The following is a 20,234-nucleotide window of genomic DNA, read 5'->3' on the forward strand; positions in this document are numbered from 1 at the left end:
TACCTAAGGATGTGTCCCTACATATAACAGTTTTGTCTATTTTTGAACTCTAAGTATATAGAGTCCTACAGAAGTGTGTGTGTGTACCTGTGTGTGTATTTGGGCTTCTTTCAGTTGGTTTTGTGTGTGTGTGTGTGTGTGTTTTAAGATTTTTTTTTTTTAAGTGATCTCTCCACCCACTGTGGGGCTCAAACTCACAACACTGAGAACAAGAGTTGCGTGCTCCCCTGACTCAGCCAGCCGGGTGCCCCTCAATTTTGTTTTTCTTACTTTATTTATTTTTAAAGATTTAGTTATTTAAGAGAGAGTGAGAGAGCGAGAAAGAGAGAGCACAAGCAGGAGAAGGGGCAGAGGAAAAGCCGACTCTCTGTTGAGCAGGGAGCCCAATGTGGGGCTTGATCCCACAACCCTGAGATTATGACCTGGGCTGAAAGCAGATGCTTATCCCACCGAGCCACGCAGGTGCCCTACTTCAATTTTGTTTTGAATAGTTACCTATGTTGTTTTGTATCCTGTGGTTCATTTATTTTTATCGCTGTGCAGTATTCTCTTGTGCGAATACAGCACAACTTATCCATCTGTTCTACTGAGGACGGATAGGGGGTGTGTTTTCAGTTTTGTAATTCACAGTAGCCCCGGGAGCTTTCCCTGTACATGCACATCCCTGTGTGTGTTCCCTGGCCCACACCTGCAGGCACTTCTCTGTGGTATGTAAGTGGGAATGGAGCTACCGGGACACGAGTCGTGCTTACCTTCAGTCGTAGGGGAGGTTGCAGAGCTGTTTTCCCAAGTGCTAGTACAAATTTAAGTTCCCTCCAGCAGGATATAGAAATGCCACACACATCCTCACCAACGCTTGGAATTGTCAGACTTTCTGGTTTTCGTCAGCTTGGAGAGTGTAGCAGAGTAGGGCCATGTCACCGTATTCCAGAAACCTAACCCCCAGAACATCTTTGCTGTTGGCCTAGTGGAGGCCTGAAACCCCACAGACGTTCCTCTGGAAGTGGTGCCAGTAGGAGTAACATCCAAAGTGGTCAGCAGGCCAAGAACTTTTTTCTTTCTTTCTTTCTTTTTTTTTAAGATTTATTTATTTGACAGAGAATGAGTACAAACGGGGAGTGGTAGGCAGAGGGAGAGGGAGAAGCAGACTCCCTGCTGAGCATGGATCCCGACATGGGGCTCGATCCCAGGACGCTGGGATCGTGACCTGAGCCGAAGGCAGATGCCCAACGAACTGAGCCACCCAGGCACCCCCAGGCCAAGAACCTCTAATGTGGCTGACTCAGGCTGAACGTTGGGAGAGGCTGGGAAGGGGAAGAAGATACAGGAGGTATGAGGGTGCTTTAGAATTGGGGGTGGGTACACAGAATAGGTGCCAGCAGAGATGGGAATTAGAAGTCTACAGGGGAAATCCGCAGCTTCCAAAGGCAAGGGCAAACCCTGTTCATGGCACTGATTCCGCTAAGAAGACTTTCCCCCCCGAGCTCTGAGTGTGAACAGAGACCCAAAGACGTGTGGGCTGCCTGAGCCTAGGCATGGGGACCCAGGCGTGGGCTACAACACTGACACCAAGTACTGCTTTCAGGAGCAGATTTATTAGCAAAGTGGAGCAAAGGACAGAGGGACAGATCGCTAAAGTAATCTCTTCTAGCATCAAGGTTTTAGTAGGATTAAGTCATTCCCATAAAAAGTGCCAATCGTTGGGAAGAAATGCCCCACCCCCACTTAGCTGCAGGACACACCTGTCCATGTCTGTAAGTACTTGGATGTGTGTATGAGTGTGTACACACGTGCCTTTGTCTATGTGTGCATGCACAGGCCACGTCTTAACATAGGTTCCTGCCTGCAGGCTCCCCAAGGCAGGATTTCTGTTGCAGAAGCCCGGCCCCTTCTGGTGTGCGTGACTCTTCTCTTTTTCTCACCCTTACCTGCGCAAAACTTGTCCGTGAGCACAGATGGTTACCATGGAACCTTGTGTGTCGTATGAAGCCGCTTCTCCTGATAGTGTTGTATCCAAGTACGATTTCAAGTCTGTGATATGTTTACCAGGCTCGGAACTGGCCTGCTCCCCAGAATGTGCTGGCATAGACATTGCTGAGGCTTCTCCTTCAAACCTAATGATTTGGTGGCCTTTGTATTTCTGGTCTGAAAGGCAAGATCAAAGGAGCATTCCTGACTCTGGGGGGATATATCTTTTCACCAACTAATAGGAAAATGTCATTTGCGTCTGCACAGGCCAGGCCTCGAGTTAGGGGCAGGAAGGGTCTCTTTCCAGGCCTCCCCTCTCTGCCCGCCCTCCGTGCGCATTGAGATACCCCAAGCGTGTCTCCTTCCTGAGCAAATCTGCTTTTGCGGTCAGTCATTTCATGCCTCTCCTACTCCAGCACAGCCTTGGAGAAAAGTCTCTCGCCCACCCTGTCTGACCGCAGTGTTGTCACCTTGGAAAGGGAAAGGCTTGGAGATAATATTTCTAAGATACATTTCAGCTTTAATGTTATTTAATTCAATTATATCTGAATATGAGTTCAAGTGAATATCTTCCCTCTCCTGGGGCTATATATACTTCGAATCTAATTTGTCACTGTGGAATGAAAGGTTTTCTTTTTGGCTAAGCAGACTGAAGGTGTGAGAGGCAGCCGTCCATCTGCTGCCCTCGGAACAGCTTCTAGCTGTATGGAGGGGTGAGGTTACCCCTGATCCAAAAATTCACCATCAGGAGCCTGGGACTTCTTGTTCTTTACTTATCTGACTGTCCTTCCAGGCTCTGAATTTCTTGAGGGTGGCCTGAGCCTGAATCAGCTTTGTTTCAGCATCTGGGCCCCACACCCAAGATGGACTAGATGCTCAAAGCTGTTTCGTTGGGGGAGTGATTGAAGGGGCAGCTGTTGGCCCTGCACCCAGGCCAGCCTGCCCAGCTCCGTCAGCTGTGGTCCAGGATTGTGCCGGGTCCTGCCTGTTGGGTCAGCTGGGGGCACCAGCTGTTTCTAGCTGCTCTCCCCCTCCGCACTCTCACCAGAGTGGAGACAGCTGTTGGCTGGGGAGGCTGTCCCAGGCCACCTGGTCCTAGTTGTGTCCTGAAGGGCTCAGAGGGGGAAGGGCAGGCGAGCTGCTGGGAGCTTGGAGACCCGAGGATCCCGTTACCCCCACACTCACTTCACTCCCTCAAGGAAGGCCATTCCCTCTGCCCTCAGGCTTGGCATCTGCATCGGGCCCTGGGCACATCTAGCCAGCGAGTGATAGGGGTCAGGTGGCCTCCTCGGGTGTGGGGACACATGTCTGCTGAAGGACTTGGGGCCCAGGCTTGGCCCAGCCGCAGTTTGGCTTTGTCTCCTCCGACAGGGGTCCAGTGCTTCTTTTTACAGCCCAGCAGCCTCTCCAGGGGAGTGGGGGGTTCTCACCTTTCCTTCCTGCCAGACCCAAGAACCCTTAGCTCACTTCCCCTTTTCCACCTGCATATCTGCTCTGAGATGGCAAGGGCCAGCCCTGCTCCAGCTTCGCCCCAGGGATATCAGGTCCCGCTTTGTGCCTGGCTCTGCACCTGCAGGGCCTCGTTCTTTCTCCAGGCCGAGCCTGGGGAGGTGGGCATCCTTACTCCTTTCTCCAGCTGGGACCTGGAGGGTCCCTTCACTTGCCATGTGGTGGTAATGGAGGTGTGGGCTGGTGCCCGGAGCCAGACCCTTCCTTACCACGCCCACGTCCCTGGTTCGCTGTATGTGTGTGGGGGAAACAAGAACACAGAAGCCTTCCAGAGCTCTGTGCCATGGTCGCTCCCCCTCAAGTCCCAACGCTTTCGGCTTATGCTATCACATGGTCTCACCCAGGCACCCACGCACTTGTCCAACAGCCGGACAAGGTCAGGACACAGTCTATACCCATGGAACAGCTTCCCCCCACCTCTGCCCCCACACCCATTCCACCAGTCTGCGTACCCTCCATAGCTCTGACCACCTGCGTGCCGGCTGCACCCCCAGCTCCACTGACATCCAGTCTCCTTTGCCCAGGGACCCCGCCTGGTCTGCACACTTCCTCCCCTCTTGTATCTCTGCCTCTGGCTGTGGTCAGTGGGAGACGCGTGTCCCCTCCTGGTAGTGTGGGCTTGCTCTTAGCGGGCATCCTCCCAGGCCCCGTGCCCAACTGCGGGTCCCTCCAGTACGTGGCACATGCTCTGTGAACACTGCTCAGGTCCTTGGCTCTGCTCAGATCTTTAAGTGCTGTGGCTGGCTGTGTGCAGCCTCTTGGGCCAGCCCCCTGTCTACCAGCTCTTCCTGCCTCCTTCCCGCCCTCCTCTTCATCCCACCAGCATCCTTGGCAGGAGCCAGGTAGGCCCCATGCCTGCCTCCTCCACCACATGGCCAGCACTGCCCAAGGGCCAAGCTGCGCTCACTGTCAATGTCAGGGCTGCAGCTGTCCGGAGGGGAAGAGCCTGAGGCATGAGGTCATGGGGTTCACTGTTCTGCCAGGGCAGATTCGAGAGTGCCCCGCGTGGGCGGCATCCCCTGTGCTTCCACAAAAGATCTTGGTGTGAGGGAAGCAAAAATCTCAGGGGGCGGTGGGGAGCCCTGCAAGGCCAGCACCCCCGGGGTGGAGGTGGCTGAGTCGGGGTGGCCGAGGGGGCGCAGCTGCTGCCACTGCCCTGGGGGACGCCAGCTGGCTCCACCTGGCAGGCCGACAGGGTGATGCCTCTGCCTGCTGGGTGTTTATTCAGGCAGCTGGTGGGCAGGCTTTGCCGGTCCTGTGAGGGGAATAAACGATACTGCTCCTCTGGGTTCTCAAGGCCAGACTGCATCAAACCCTCCTCTGTGGAAACCCCAAATAATGACTCCTTACTAAAATCAGAAAGGGTATTGGGGATTTATAAATCAGGGAGAAGAAAGCCCCTCCAGGGACCTAGAAACCCCAAGATTTAGGGAGTAGGAGCTGAACCTGTGGGGCTTCCCCTTTGCCTTTCAGCGAGCGCACTGGCCAGCGCTGGGTCTTGCAAGGTGTTCAGGAATGAGGCTCGATCTTGTTTTGCAGTAAGGCTCTGCAGGCCCAGCTGTTGGGTCCACCCAGCAGGAGTCCTAGGGCCACACCACAGGCCCTCCCTTAGCTACTGCATCATTGACCTTGCTGATGCCCTGTCACCTGACCGGACTTTGACTTTTCATTAGTTGGTGTTGCTTTTTTTTTTTTTTTAAGATTTTATTTATTTATTTGACAGAGAGAGACAGCGAGAGAGGGAACACAAGCAGGGGGAGTGGGAGAGGAAGAAGCAGTCTCCCAGCGAAGGAGCCTGACGTGGGGCTCGATCCCAGAATGCGAGGATCACGCCCTGAGCCAAAGAAAGACGCTTAAAGACCGAGCCACCCAGGCGCCCCTTGTTAATTGCCTTCATCCCCTCATGGAGGGTGGTCTTCATCAGACCATCCTGGTTGGTGTGGCTTATACTTGACCCTTTTGGGCCCAGCATGGAGCATGTGAATGCAATTAATGAAGAAATAACACACAGAACCCCGAGCCTGGTGGGCCCCGTCGTATGTCTCAGGACGTTGAGCATTCACAGGGGAGATGCCTGGGTCCAGTTCTCAGCAGGTGCTTGGGGATGTACAGATATGCGTGAATCCAGGGGTGCCTGGCTGGCTCCCTCAGTGGAGTGAGTGAGTGACTCCTGATATTAGGGTTGTGAGTTAGAGCCCCGCGTTGGGTGTAGAGATGACTTAAAAATAAAATCTTCAAAAACAAAAAGAAATGCGTGAATCCCACTAAGGCACCAAGCACCTTTCCTGTTGGCCCCAGAAAAATCTGACTCCTGTAAAATAGGCTCTTTCATACATTTGGACCCCTCTTTTCCAGCAGATGTAGCCCAAGCTTCCTATATTTCAGGTGGCACTTCTCAAACTTGAATGTGTCTGCAAATTGCCTGGGCGTCTTGTTAAAATGCAGATTCTGGGGGCCCCTGGGTGGCGCAGTCGTTAAGCATCTTTCTTTGGCTCAGGGCGTGATCCTGGAGTCCTGGGATCCAGCCCCCCATCAGCCTCCTCTGCTGGGAGCCTGCTTCTTCCTCTCCCACTCCCCCTGCTTGTGTTCCCTCTCTTGCTGGCTTTCTCTGTCAAATAGATAAAATCTTAAAAAAAAAAAAATGCAGGTTCTGATTCAGCAGGTCTGGGTGGGACCCCAGACTGCATTCCTAACAGTTCCTGAGGGTGCCCCCCCCTTGCTGGTCTGTCACCACACTTTGCATAACAAGGACTTATGGGAGCCCACCGAATCCGCATTTCTCCACATATGCACATGCACATTCTCTCAGAGACCCTGAGCCCACACTGCAATATTCAAGGGCCCCTCTGATGGGCTTCCTGCTGCTTGAGAGCTGGCTGAGCACCAGGACCCTCCCCCAGTGGTCTTAGTGGTCCCATGAGTGAACCTCAGAGGCAAGAGCCAGGAGGCTGGGTGCTGGGCTCAGCTCTGCCACTTTTGTTTTTATCATCTTGGGCAAATCACATCATTCTTCTGGGCCTCAGTTTTCCCATCTGAGACATGCTTGAGTTCTGGCATCCTCCAGGGGCCTAGAAACCCCGACTGTAACATCCTATGAAAGAAAATAACCACTTTGTATGTCCCATGCAGTTTCACATATATTAATTTACTCACCCATAAGAATTCATCAGGAAAGTCCTGGTATTACCCCATTTTAGCCCTGGGGAAACTGAAGCACGGGGAATTGATTAGCCCAAGATCAAAAAAGCAGCAATAACATTGACATGTGAGCTAGACTCTTTCCTCCAGAATCTGTGCTCTGAACCATTGCACTTGACTGCCCCTGGTAACACCTGTCAGGAATGACTTCACCCAAAACTGCTCATTCTGGCTATTCCTGAAAGAAGACTTCTTTCTCAGGGGCTTTATCTCTCACAGTTAACTCTGTGCAATTTAGAGAGGCAGGCTTGGCCTGAGCCCCACAGAAACACAGCAAGTCTTTCCAGGGCTCAAAATCTGCCATGAATTGAAATGTCAGAAGAACGGATACGGCCAGTGGTTCTAGGGTCTGGTTAGTTTTAACAAGCACCTAGTGGATGAAGAGGGCAGCCCCTGTAGGAGCCATCAGAGCCGCAGTGTCTGGGGATTACCGCCTGCCTGAGTACTTAGACATCCCCCCTCGGGGCTACCGTGGCTTTCCTCTAGGACTTAGCACTATCGTGCCAGGTGGCAGGGCCTACTCGGCAATGTCTGAGCGTTTACACTCCCCGTATCTGTCTGTTAAAGACCAAAAGCAAATGCATCCTCTGTTTTACATGTTTGCTTCCTCTGCCCCCCATGAACAGGGCTCAGGGAAAACATCACATCTAAAAACTCAGATGCAGGGCGCCTGGGTGGCTCAGTCGGTGAAGCGTCTGGGGTGCTGGGGTCCCAGGGTGCTGGGATCGAGCCCCTCATGGGGCTCCCTGCTCAGCGGGGAGCCTGCTTCTCCCTCTACCTCTGCTCCCCCACCCTGCCTGCTCATGTTCTTTCTCTCTCAATAAATAAATGATCTTTTAAAAAAATAACTAAAAAAATAAAACAAAAACTCAGACGCTTATGGAAACCTTAGAATGCCGGCCAGAGTTGGACAATGTTGGATCTCAGTTCAGTCAACTTCTCTCGAAATAACCTGAGGAGAAAGGGCGCCTCTGAGCCTGCCTGTGACTGTCCCTGGTTCAGATCCCATGTAGTGTCACCTCTAGGACACTGCATCTCCTCTGTCCCCTCCCTCCTCTGGACTCTGTAAGTTCACACTTGCCGCTTGCAGAATCCAGCAGGTCCGGTCATCTTCCTCCTGCTGTGCGGGCCTTTTTCCCAGTTATAGTTGGCATCTCCCCAGAACCCCAGGGGTATCCTGAGCCTTTTTTGTACTACACTGTACCTTAGACACACAGAAGGTGCTCACCAGTGTTGGTTGACGGAAATGTACCTTTGGTCCCTTCCAGTATGAACTAGATCAGGAACACAGGTAATCTGCCAAGTGAGGGTCATTTAGGGAAATTTTTTATGGGTCAGTAGGAAAGTTTGAAACCATCCCATGGGTTTTCTATGTAAATGATGCTTTTAAAGTGCTGGGGAATAGTTTGTGTTCACTAGGAAAGCAGACTAAGTAGATGTCTTTGGCCACCTCTTCTAAAATTGCTTTTTTTTTTTTTTTTAAGCAAGCTTCTTTCATACATTTCACGTGTATGGGGCTCCAAATGAGTAAGAATTTTTTGTCACGTTTGTCATCACTGTGTACCGATGGCAGAAAAGAAGCCAGGTGTCCTGATGACCCAGAGACACAGCAGTGTCATGATTAGGAAAGCCATGGGGGCTTGGGGCGGGGGGGCATCTCCAGGAGTGGGACGTACTGGAGCCACGCTGCCCTGGAAGGACCGCCCGGGGTCTGGCCCTCAGCGCAGGGCTGGATGCACTCTAGGACCCCAATCACTCCTGGGCCGATTTTTCGGCCTGTTTCTGTGCGTCTAGCTCTGAGCAGAAGAGAGGTGCCAGCTCTCTCCTGCTCAACGTCAGAGCACTTTCGTGGATCTTCCTATGACATTTTTTCTCTTCTCAGGAAGTTTCTAAAAACCTCACCAAGGAAAATGAGCAACTCAAAGAAGATGTGGAAGAAATCCGAACGGAGATGAACAAGCGAGGGAAAGAGAACTGCTCAGGCAGCATCCTAGACGGCATGCCCGACGTGCGCTCAGCTCTGCAGAGGGACGCGGCCGCAGCCTACACCCAACCAGAGGTATGGTCCTGGCCCCGGGAAGCACACTGCCAGGCTCGCCTGTACACCAAGTTCTGTAGGTCTTGATTCTTTCATGGCCATGGTCTCGTTTCTTCTAGACGGCCCTTCTGTAGGGGTGAGGGGCAGGGGACAAGTCCATGGTGCCTAATGGTGAAGGCCAGAGGGGCTCAGTGAGGAAGTGTTGAAGCCAGGACTCCGGAGTCCCAGGCCTCACCCCACCTCTGTGAGAGTCCCTGAGTGATGAGTAAGGAGGAGTGTGTGTGCTGGCTTGTCTGGGACCATCATGGTTCACTCCTGCCATCCTGGCATTATCATTGACGGAACCTTCTTTCGCTCTCAAAAGCACCCCTGTTTAGAAATAGTAAGTTGTGGGGCCTCCCTGTTCATACAGGACTTGTGGTACGATGGTGTCTGGAACGATGCCACAGGACCTGCTTGTCAAAAATGCCCCCATCTGCTGCGGTTTCTCTTGGCCGCAGTTAGTAAGTTCCGCTGATGTCCTCATGGCTCCGTGTATTACTGTGGCTCCGAGTGTGGCCATTTAACGTGGCGGTTGTGTCCTAAGCTGATGTCCAAGAACAGTATCCATTTGGGAGCTAACCCCGGAGTGGAAGAGGAAACAGGTAAATTTTGGTGGCAGGACTTGAAGAGTGTGAGATGCAGCGAGTGAGCATGTCTGGATGAAGTGTCCTAAGAAGGTCCTTGGCAACCGGGGGACAACAGCAGTTAAGAGAGGCCTCGCTTGCTTTAACTGGACCAAGGGTCGCTGGTGGACGGCAGAGCCTGGATTCCAGGTGGACCAGCCTGGGGCAGTAGGCGGAGTGTCCCCTCAGCCTGGGGCAGCAGGCGGGGTGTGGGGGAGCAGGGCCTGGGACAGTCAGAGCCGCTGAGCAGTTGCCGTGCACCGGGTCACAGAGAACGGCTAGGCATTGCTACGTAGGACTCTGTTGCCTGGGTCAGTAAGAACTGGGGCAAGAGAGGAAGTCACCCTGGGCTCGGAACTCTTGGAAACTCATCAACGCGGTGCCAAGCAGGCAGCAGCTGTGGGTTAGAGGGGATCCTGGGCACATGTGTTCCCAAGGTAAGACAGCAGGCAGATTAGGAGTTTGGAGGCAAGAAGCCCCAAAGACAGTATGGTGCTTGCACCCTGCCCAGTGCGTAACTCAAAATAAAACCAGTTCCAAACCAGAAAATAAGGATAAGGAAGGCCAATAATTTTCTGGCTTTGCCCATGATGACTACTTTGATGCTTTTTTGGATGTATCATATTTCTTCAATGATTATTTTTATTCTCATTTTAGTTGTCCCCCAACAGGCTAGCTACTAGGCATGTGTTTAGTCTGCTTGGTGGGTCATCCTTGAGCAGATCTGAGCTTATAAACCAAAAAGCCAAGGACATTCGGGCTGGAAGGGACCTTGGAGACACCCTCTCCCCCCACCTGGGGCCCAGCGGCTCCTATCTCAGCCCGTCTGACATGTCCCACTGGCCTGGTGCCCAGCACAGTCCGGCATTCCCTGTCTTCTCTGGCCTCCAGCTTCCCGGTCGGCTGAGCTGGAGAATTCGACTGTTGTCTTGATGATACATTATGTGGTATGTTCAGCAACCCAGCTCATATTTCCTGAGGGCAAACAGTAAACCAAATCAAACACACCAAACTCTTTTTCTCTTTGCTCAGCAAAGCCCTTTCCCCTCCTGAAATCCCCATTCATCACACTGCTGAAGTTAGCACAATCCAACCAAACCAGGGTGGCGGGGTAGAGCCAGGGCCAGGGAGGGGGGGAAAGGGGGAAGCCGGGAAGGAGGCCCAAGGCTAGGCTCTTCCTCCCCTCCTTTGTCTTTCTGTGTCTTTAGCAAGCCCCATGCTAGAAAGGAGGCAAGTGGGGGCTAGGTTTGTGGTTATTTTCAGGGTTCTTAGATGATATTGGGGTTTCTCGGAGTCGTGAGTGGCAATTTGTCGGAGGCCCCTCTCCAAGAAGGTCCTTGCCTGGAGGATTGGCAAGGGGCTCCGGGAACTGGGTTGGGAGTGGAGAGGGCAGGGTGGGAGCGGGGACATAGGGACGCCAGGAGTTGAAGTCATACAACAGGCTCTCGGATTAGCAGAGAGAGGAAAGCAAAGCTTGGTGGGGGCAGCTGCCGCCCAGCTCAGCCTGTCGCCAGTGAATCCAAGGAAATTATATGTTCTCTGGCAGAGGCTGCTATGGTCTTGCTCCATCTCCTTGGCCGGGAGAAGGAACTGTAGTTCCCGCCTGTCCCAGAGAGCCTGGAATTAAAGACAGTTCCTGGGGTTTACCATGAAGAAATGACAACCTGCTTTTGCAATGCAGAGGGAGACCAGGGTCCAGCAATTAGCCAGCCCACAGCGTCTGGGGCCTCTCGTCAGCCTCCCAGCCTCCTTCCCCAGTGGGAAATGAGGGATCCCCACGTCTGCTGGGCACTAGCCAGACCAGGGCCCTGTGGACTTGGGGATGTAGACAAGTTTTTAGATGGCAGACAAGTTAGTCCCATGGTCATGGCTGTGGGCAGCGTGGCTTCATGGCAGGAAGCGGGTGGGCTCTGAAGACAGTGGCCCTAGACCTGCTTCATAGGTGCCCCCCTCAGCCCTTCACTGACTGACCTGCAACCAACTCGCTAAATGACCCTGAGCCCCTCTTTCCTTGCATGTAAAGTGTGGATAGTGCCGTCTACCTTGCCCCGTTGTTGTAAGGGCCAAAAATACCATGAAGGGATGTGTCCGGTCAGCGTGGGTGCTCCCTAAAATCCATCACCGCAGGCCATGCGTCCCTGCATCTCTCGTCGAGGTCACCTCCCCGGCAAGAAAGGGGAATTGAGGAGGGGCAGGCGGCAGGTGTGGGGGCTCCCCTGGGCACATGCTTGCCTCTCTCTGGGTGGTTCTCCGGCCCCCACCAGGGAAGGCTGGCAGAAGGATGCTCCTGGCTTGCAGAGCCGGTCTCTGCCGTGTGCTGGGGAGCGAGGAGCGGCCATGTCGGCTCACTCACCTGGGTTAGCTCTTTTGTCACAGCGAAGCCAGCACAGGCGTGGGAGCCTGGTTGGGAATGACTCTGGGCCTTCTCCAGGCCAGATTTGTAAGGTCGAAACAAGAGCCTGATTTGCTTCCTCCGGTGCAGAGTGAGGGAGTTGGCCATTACGGCTGGGCTTCTGCCGGCTGCTGTTCTGTGGCCCTGAAGGTCCGGCTCTGCCCCTCAGGACGCGGGGCATCATCTGGGGACAGAGGTTTTGTTTCCAAGTGGGCTCTGCTCTCTGGGTGGATTTCACCTAGGTCTAGAGTAATAGGGTTTAGAGGAGCTTACCCACCTCCTTGTGGTGACAAGGGGGCTTCCATGGCTTAGGTGGAGATAGGAAGCTGCCTCTTCATTATTTGGCCTCAGGAGTCCTCCTGAGAGCAGGGCTGGGCCTGCCCTTGGGTCCCTTCACACTTCCCTGACGGAGCCACCGCCCCAGGAGCTGGACCCATCTGTGTGGCCCTGCTTTGAACACAGCTCACAGGACCTGTGCCCAAAGTCCGTTGTTTTCAGTGGTGGGGGATTGCGATCCTGGATTGGGGGCGGGTCCATGACCTGATGGACCAAGGCAGGATCCAGAGACCTGCCACACTGCGGACACAGGAGGGCCAACCCTGAGCTGGGCAGCAGCTCCATGGAGGACAGGACAGCCCTTCTGTTTGGCCCGAGCACTTGCAGTGGTATTGTCATGGTGACATCAAGATGCTCAGGTCACGGCAACCTACTGTACAGCATCATTTGACAAAATCCAGTGCCCATCATAAATGTAGCCCATTCCTTGGGATTTGTTATGATCGAAAAACTCAATGTAACGGGCACCTGGCTGGCTGAGTCAGCAGAACACGCGACTTTTGATTTCAGGGTCGTGAGTTCGAGCCCCACATTGGGCATAGAGATTACTTTAAAAAATTCAGTGGAACAAATACAAAGGAATCAAAGATGAGCAAGAGGTGGTTGATGTTCTCCCAGTTCCTTAGAGTCTACAGAGACGGAATCCTTAAATAATGCCCATAGAACGCAGGCCGGGAGAGGTGCTATAACAGAGGTATAGACTTGGTCCGTTGGCAGTTGTGTTCAGCTCTGAGAAGCCCCAAACACAGTGCCTCCAGCAGTAGAAAAACTGCTGTTCTTTCATGTAGAAGGAGCTCTGGAGGCAGGCCGACCTCAGCCGATGTGCTTAACTGCACGAAGCCGATAGCGATGTCCATCCTCAGAACCTTCTCATGGTCACAAGATGGCTGCCCAGCTGCAGCCACCCTGTCTGCATTTCAGGCCAGACAAATTAGGAAGAGTGTGAAAGATGCCTTCCGGCTGACTCAGCCTCCCTTTTAAGGAGCTTTTCCAAAAGCTCTTTCCACCAACTTCTGCTTATACCCCACTGGCCAGAACTTTGTCCCATGGCTACTCCCACAGAACCAGCTTCCCATTAGAAAGGAACAGGAGATGGAATTTGCGTAAGTCAATCAGAAGTCTCTGCCACAACGTGAAAAGTAAGGATTGGGAAAGAAAGATTAATTATGGATGAGAAGGTCTGGGAGTATTTTCTTAAGGATCTGAGATGTTAGCCAGGCCTTGAGAAATGGGTAGATTATGGTAAGTAGCTCTGGAAGGGAGAAGGGAGTGGCCTTCCAGATGGAGAAAACAGTCGGAGCAAAGACCCCGCAGCTTAGGAGAGCCAAGAGGGTGAGGAGTCCGCCAAGTGACTGAAGTACTGAGGGTTGGGGCTGGGGGCGGAACTAGAGAGAAGAATGCAGAGCTGGGTCAAGGCCCGCTTTTAAGAGGAGTGTGAACACCAGGCCAGGGACCTTGGACTTTCTTCTGGAGGCATCAGGGCGGGTCTGGAACGGTTCTTTCTGACAGCGGAAGTAAAACCTTCATCCTGAGGTGCACACCTTGGGCCTCAGGCCTCACCGTCGCCCACACAGAGACCTCACTGAAACACCTGATAGCAGATCTAAGTCCGGCAGCAGCCCTAGGCCAGAGCCGAGAGGAGAACTGCCCTCTCTGGGAAGTACAGTGTGGAGGTTAGAGACACACGCTGGAGCCAGGCTGCCTGGGTTCAAATCCTGCCTCTGTCACTTACCTGCTGTGGCACCTTGGGCAATGTGCATAACCTCTCTGTGCTTCAGATTCCTAACGTGTAAATGGGAATGATAAAGAGTTCCTACCCCGGAGGACTCGTGGCAAGATTCAGTTATTGGGCATAAGTGAAGCACCTGGAACGGTGCCTAGGCCACAGCATTGCGTCCTCCTGACCACTGCCTGTCCAGTGACCGGGCCTCCCCTTGTGTCCCCTCTGAGGAGCAGTATGAGGAGCGGTTTCTGCAGGAAGAGACCGTGTCCCAGCAGATCAACTCCATCGAGCTCCTGCACACGCGGCCCCTGGCTCCGCCCGAGGTGGTGAGGCCCCAGCGGCCCCTGCAGAGGCAGGTCCACCTGCGGGGCCGGCCGGCCTCCAAGCCCACCGTCATCCGGGGCATCACCTACTACAAGGCCAAGGACCCCGAGGAGGAGAATGACATCGAAGAGCAGCGTGAGTTGGGGTCAGCAGGCCCACTGCGGAGGCAGGGCGGAGAGGGAGTCACCATTTGGACCCTTCTACAGTCTGATGACTGCTGTGACCCCGCAGAGCCAGCAGGGTCATGGGGGAATTGCCCACCATGACAAATTATCCAGAGTTCCTGCTGCATTTCCTCACAGTTTGCTGAGCGGCCTCGGGCAAGTCACTTGAGGTCTCTGGGCTTGTGGAAGATCACATAGCAGAGTTGTAAGGGACTTTGGTGCCCTCCAGTTCTGTTTTGAGGACACTGAGGCTTGCGGGGGAGGGGGAATGCGGGTGGGGAGAATGCTATGCTCAGAGCCCAACCTGGTGTCCCTGCCTCCAGGTGACTTGGGTTTCTCCCCCTTCCCGGGTTATGCTTACCTAGCTCTTGGCATAATCAGTTTGCCCACTTTTAACCTTGTTTGTTGTCTTTTTAAATTACTGATTTGTGGGATTTTTTAAATTCTGGAACAAGTCGTTTGTCAGTGTTACGTACTACACACATTTCTGCCCTGCCCGTGGCTTTTGGAGTTTCAGTTCCTTTGTGGTGGTTTTGACAAACAGATGAAACACAATTTAGTCTTTATTTCATTTGTGGTTAGACCTCTTTGTGTCCTAAGAGAGGCTTACTTCCTCCTATTCCTTCTCTGCTCAAAACCCTGCCCACTCCCCCATTTCACTCAGAATAAGAACCGAAGTCCGAACACGGCACCCAGACCCCAGGTGACCTGGCTCCCGTGCCCTCCCTGCCATCACTGGTTACTCTCCCTGCACACCCTCTGCCTCTCGTGCACACTGGACCCTCCACAGATACGTGCTGGCCTCAGGGCCTTTGCGCTGCTGCCCTTCACCCTGGAATATTCTTCCCTGGATGGCTGCTTGGCCAGCTCCCTCACCTCCTTCTGGCCTCGCTCATCTCCATCCTGACCACTTGATCCATCACTGCAAGTCTCGCCGGCTGCCTGCCTGCTCTCCGGACACGCCTCATCCTACTCGACCTTTTTGTTCCCAGCACCATCAAGCGTGCTGTCTACTTATCATTTAGTGTCTGTACCACTAGACAGAAGCTCCACAAGGGCAAGATGTTTGTTTTGCCCACGATTGTTGAGTGTGTGCCATAAACATGTGCTGGATGAGGGAACGGGGTGACCGGCTTTTTCCGGGCTCCGTGGCCACGGGTATGCATCCTCCCGGTGTCCCCGAGCCTGAGAGGCAGTCTATTCAGAGACCCTCCAGGAGACACAGTGCCCTCCTGTCTCTGCAGCTTCTCACTCTCCTCTTCTGAAATCCCAGCCGAGCCCCATCTCTGAACCAGGGCATCGTGTTGAGGAAAGATCCCTTTTAATTTTTTTCTAAAGATTTTGTTTATTTATTTGAGAGAGAGAGAGAAATAGCGAGAGAGAGCCTGAGCGGGGAGGAGAGGGAGAAGCAGGGAACCTGATGTGGGGCTCGATCCCAGGACCCCAGAATCATGACCTGAACTGAAGGCAGACACTTAACCACCTGAGCTACCCAGGCGCCCCAGGAGCCCTCTTCCTAATCTGCCACATACCGCATGCTTTTGCTCCTCTGACAGTGTTCCTCTCCCTGAGTCACAGATGACCTTGTTTGTTTCCCAGAAGACGAGTTTTTCAGTGGTGAAAATGGAGTGGATTTGCTGATTGAAGATCAGCTTCTGAGACACAACGACCTGCTGACCAGTGCCACTCAGAGGCCAGTGGTCACCCGTCAGGGTACCACCAGGATGAGTGACACACAGACCTCAGCCCTGGCCGCGCCCTCCGATCCCAGCACCCCAGACCCCACCCTGTCTGCCTCAGTGGAAAAGTTCTCAGCACCACTCCAGACCTCCTCAGTGTTTCCAGGTCCCACGGTGGAGGCAAGCCTGGAACCTTCCACTCAGGTACCAGCCACCACCGTGGCCCACACAGCCACCCAGCAGCCTCCAACCTCGGCTTCCCTGCCAGGGGCCTCTGGGGACACGTTTACCGAGGCTCCATCCACAGCCCTGGTGCCTCCCACCACAGTCCAGACAGACTCACTGGGGAGAGATGCTACCACGGGGCAGGGCACAGCCCCTGCCAGCCCCACCCTGAGCCCAGAAGAGGAGGATGACATCCGGAATGTCATAGGTGAGTTCCTTCTGCCTGGCCTCCGTGTCCTGCTCAGCTCTGGTAACAGGCTCAGCCTGGGGTTAGGTTGAAAGGAGAGAGAGGAGCCAGATGGTCAGACTTCTCTGGAAGGAAAAGCAAGTGGAATTATGCCTTCGGCCAGTGATCAGTGTTAATAACATCTAGGGGTGGTGTTGTGTTGTCGTCGTTGTTTTGAGAGAGAGAGAGCATATATGCACACATATGAGCCTGGGGGGAGGGACAAAGGGAGAGAGAGAGAATCTCAAGCAGACTCCCCGCTGAGCATGGAGCCTGACACAGGGTTCAATCTCAGGACCCCGAGATCATGACCTGAGCCAAAATCAAGAGTCAGATACTTCACTGACTTAGCCACCCAGGTGCCCCAACATCGAGGTTTTATATTTGAAACGTGCCAGTGACGCTAGTGGGAAGCTCCTTTCTAAAGTATATAGAAGTCAGTGGAGACACAGACCTACCTGCACTGGTCAGTTTTGTAAACATTTGTTGAGTGCTTTCTGTGTACTAGGCTTTGTGATGGGGTTGGGTATCTGGCAATGACTAAGTTAAGTTTTCTGCAGTAGGGTTACCAGGCTATGATATAACGAGGGACTCTTATTCATGGGGTCAGGGAGAGGGGAGGTCCCAGAAACAAGGGAATTACTAGTACAGTGGGCCCCAGGGCCCCATCCCATGAGTGGCGGCCTTGGAGAGAATGGGAACCACTGAGGCATCGTGTGATAAATGCTATAGCAGGGGAGAAACAGAGAAACAGAAGAAGGGAGCACCAGCGTGGCCTGGGTGCTAAGAAGGCTGGGGAAGCTTTTCTAAGGCAGTGTTGTTTGAGCTGGGTTTTGAAGGATGAACAGGAGTTTTCTAAACAGAGAAGGGAAGCCTTCTGACTTGGTTCTAAAGGAGCGAATCATGTTCCAGAAGCATGGAGCGTACAGGCCTGTTCTGGGCGCTCCAGAGCCACACAGTGACTCTGGGAACCGTGAATGGAACACACGTTGGGGAAGAACAGCTAGAGAGGGAAATGGGAGCTGGCTACAGGTGTCTCTCCCAAAGAGAACTCAGCCAAACATCCATGGAGTCATCACCGATACCGATTGAAAAATTGAAAAATAACACTATTGGATAATAGTTTCATCAGAGTGCTTGTTGAAAAATGTACGTGCTTTGACAGGTGACATGATTTGCCTTATACCTTTTCCTTCTTCCATCTTCTGCTCCCTCGGCCGCTTTGTTCCCATTCCCTCCTCAGAACAAGGTGCTGGCTACTGTCAGACAAGGTGGTGGAAGGAGCACCTGCTGTGAGCAGACACCTGGGCTACAGCCTGGTCTCAGCCGCTGATAGCTGTGTGACCTTGGCCGAGTTCCTGCCCTTCTATGGGTCTCCAATGAAGTTAGATATTCGCTAAAGACTGTTTCCTCCACAAAATCCTATGGTTTCTTGCAGTAAGTTTATCAGGCCATGATACAGCAAGGGATTCTTATTGGGAGAAAATCCCAGAATAATGGCAGAGTGGGAGTGGGGAAATAACCAGTAAAAATAGACCCCAGAGCAAAATCTCCTGAACCTCCAGAAGGAGGCCGTGCTTGGGCCACAGAGGTTGGGGTGGAAGCAGGAGACGATGGTTTTTTCATTTTCTTTCTCTTCCATGGTGGAAGCAAGCTAACCATGGCATAGAAGGCGGTTCCTCTGCATGGACAGTGAATTCTGAAGCTGTAGGTCATGCTCGATTTCCGCAGAATGCCCTGGGGCCTGAGCCCAAGGTTCCCATTTCCTCACTGGCTCCGGGCAGCCTTGACCATGCTCATGGGACCACAGGCCCTGAGCCCCATACCATAGCCCACCCCCGCCCCGCCTCGGGAGTGAGCTCCCCGGTGACCCCTTACTCCAACGCTTCACCTGTGAGTGGGAGGGACAGTTCCCCCAGAAATGTAGCCGTACCCCTCCACGGGGGGCTCCAATACGGACAGGGAAGACAGGCCTGCACACCTGTGTGCCCTCAGTGATGATGACGGTCAGCCTTGGGGCCTCCTCCCCAGGTGACTTCCGAGCCAGCAGTGGAGTTCTCTGCTGTGCCTTCCCTGGGGGGCCGCCAGCAGCGTAACTGCCAACAGGCACCTTTCTGGGGCTCTTAGGACCACTCCTCCTCCAGGAGCCTGCCTGAGATGCTGATCCTGGACAGAGACGCATCACGTCCTGATGGCCATTTACCTGGTGGGAGCCGGAGGGGGGAAGACGTTGCCTCTCGCTGCTCAGTATTTGTTTAACCACAACGACAGCAGCACATGGAGAGTGTAAGGCTCTGCTTACAGACTGGCCTGTAGGGTTTTGCCTCTGGAGTCCACCACCAAGAAAACACAGTATGGGAATGTGGATGCGGGGTTCTCTTCAAACACACAGGGGTGAAAAGACAGGGTGGCTCAGAGAGGGGACCGGGCCGTGTGGACTCTTGACTGGCTTGTTTTGGGGAATCATTTTTTAAAAAAGATTTATTTATTTACTTATTGTTGCAAGGTGTGGGGGCATGAGAGCACGCAAGCGAAAGAGCAGGGGGTAGGGGCAAAGGGAGAAGCAGCCTCCCCGCTGAGCAAGGAGACCGAAGCAAGGGCTCGATCCCAGGACCCTGGGATCATGACCTGAGCAGAAAGCAGGTGCTTAACTGAGCCACAGAGGTGCTCCAGGAATTTTTTTTTTTTTTAAGATTTCTTTATTTGAGAGCAAGCACGTGAGCAGGAGGGGCAGAGAGAGAGGGAGAGAGAATCTCAAGCAGACGCCCCCCCCACCCCCCCATCCCACCCCCACCCTGCTGAGCATGGAGCCCAACTCGGGGCTTGATCTCACGGCCCTGAGATCCTGGTCTGAGCTGAAACCAAGAGTCAGACACTCCATGGACTGCGCCCCCCAGGCGCCCCTTGGGGAATCATTTTTAGTTGCTTGTTGCTGTCACGTGCCTCCCTGGGGCTGCTGTGAGTGTGGATGGGATTTTCTTTCTGGATCCTTCTCTACAGACCCCTAATTATCTGGGCCTGGCAAGTAAGACCAGATTGCGCTGTGTGTCCTTGTTGCAGGTAAATAAAAAGCATTTGGCTGAAACCGACACAGGCCGTGGGTTTGCTGCCCGTGAAGGTTGTTTGCTGTTCAACGAGTCTGGTAGTTTTGATTTTGAGCTATTTGAGATGTGGTCTGAAATGGGGCTGCTTTTAAGAGGAATATCCTATCCCACGCTCTCCAAATCTGATTTTGCGATGTCCTAAAATGCCTAACCATGATCCTCAGGGGAATTGTAAACCTTTCAGAAAAACTCCCAAAACAAGTAAATTAGAATTAACTTTTGGTTATGGAAACAAGCATTCGGCTGAAGGGTAGTCACGGTAGGACCAGGAAAGGAAAAATTCTGTCAGTGAAGGCAGCTGGCTTTCCATGTGAGGGGTCAGCCGCCATCCCGGGGCCGGGGGGGGGGCTGCTTAGTTCCTGCAGACGAAGGAAAGACTGTGCCACGTGGGCCAGGCTCCGCAGAACCCCAGACTTTAACGGCTGGGGCTCCTGATGCGAGTTTTTCCACGGGGCTGGTTTGGGGTGGGGAGGAAGAGGGGAGGAGCAGACAAGAGGACTGTCAGAATGACGACAGTACCAGCGAGAGCCTCTCTCCTGTTGAATCCAGGAAACCTGATCTGGGAAAACCCGGCTCCCCGCTCTGGGACTAGCCTGAGACCTTAACAGTCCCTGAGGTTCGCTGGCCCTCCAGCTGTGGGCGGGGGGAAGGGAGGGGAGGGGTGGCCAGGCCTGCCTGCCACG

The 20,234-nt window shown here is 53.5% G+C and overlaps 1 protein-coding gene across 6 annotated transcripts in view; it reads left to right on the plus strand.

The window, feature by feature from the left end:
- Nucleotides 1-20,234, plus strand: part of OLFML2B (olfactomedin like 2B) — a 36,744-nt gene that overhangs the window by 8,942 nt on the left and 7,568 nt on the right. The window contains exons 4-6 of one of the 6 annotated variants that reach the window (XM_026517226.4): nt 8,558-8,734; nt 14,057-14,288; nt 15,920-16,429. In XM_026517226.4, coding sequence (XP_026373011.2) covers nt 8,558-8,734; nt 14,057-14,288; nt 15,920-16,429 — 919 coding nt within the window. Of the gene's footprint in view, nt 1-8,557; nt 8,735-14,056; nt 14,289-15,916; nt 16,430-20,234 lie in introns of all 6 variants that reach the window. The other 5 variants (XM_048225324.2, XM_026517224.4, XM_026517225.4 and 2 more) reach the window with 5 other exon arrangements.

This window comes from Ursus arctos, unplaced genomic scaffold (assembly GCF_023065955.2).
Source record: "Ursus arctos isolate Adak ecotype North America unplaced genomic scaffold, UrsArc2.0 scaffold_2, whole genome shotgun sequence".
In the NCBI taxonomy this organism is placed as follows: Eukaryota; Metazoa; Chordata; class Mammalia; order Carnivora; family Ursidae; genus Ursus; species Ursus arctos.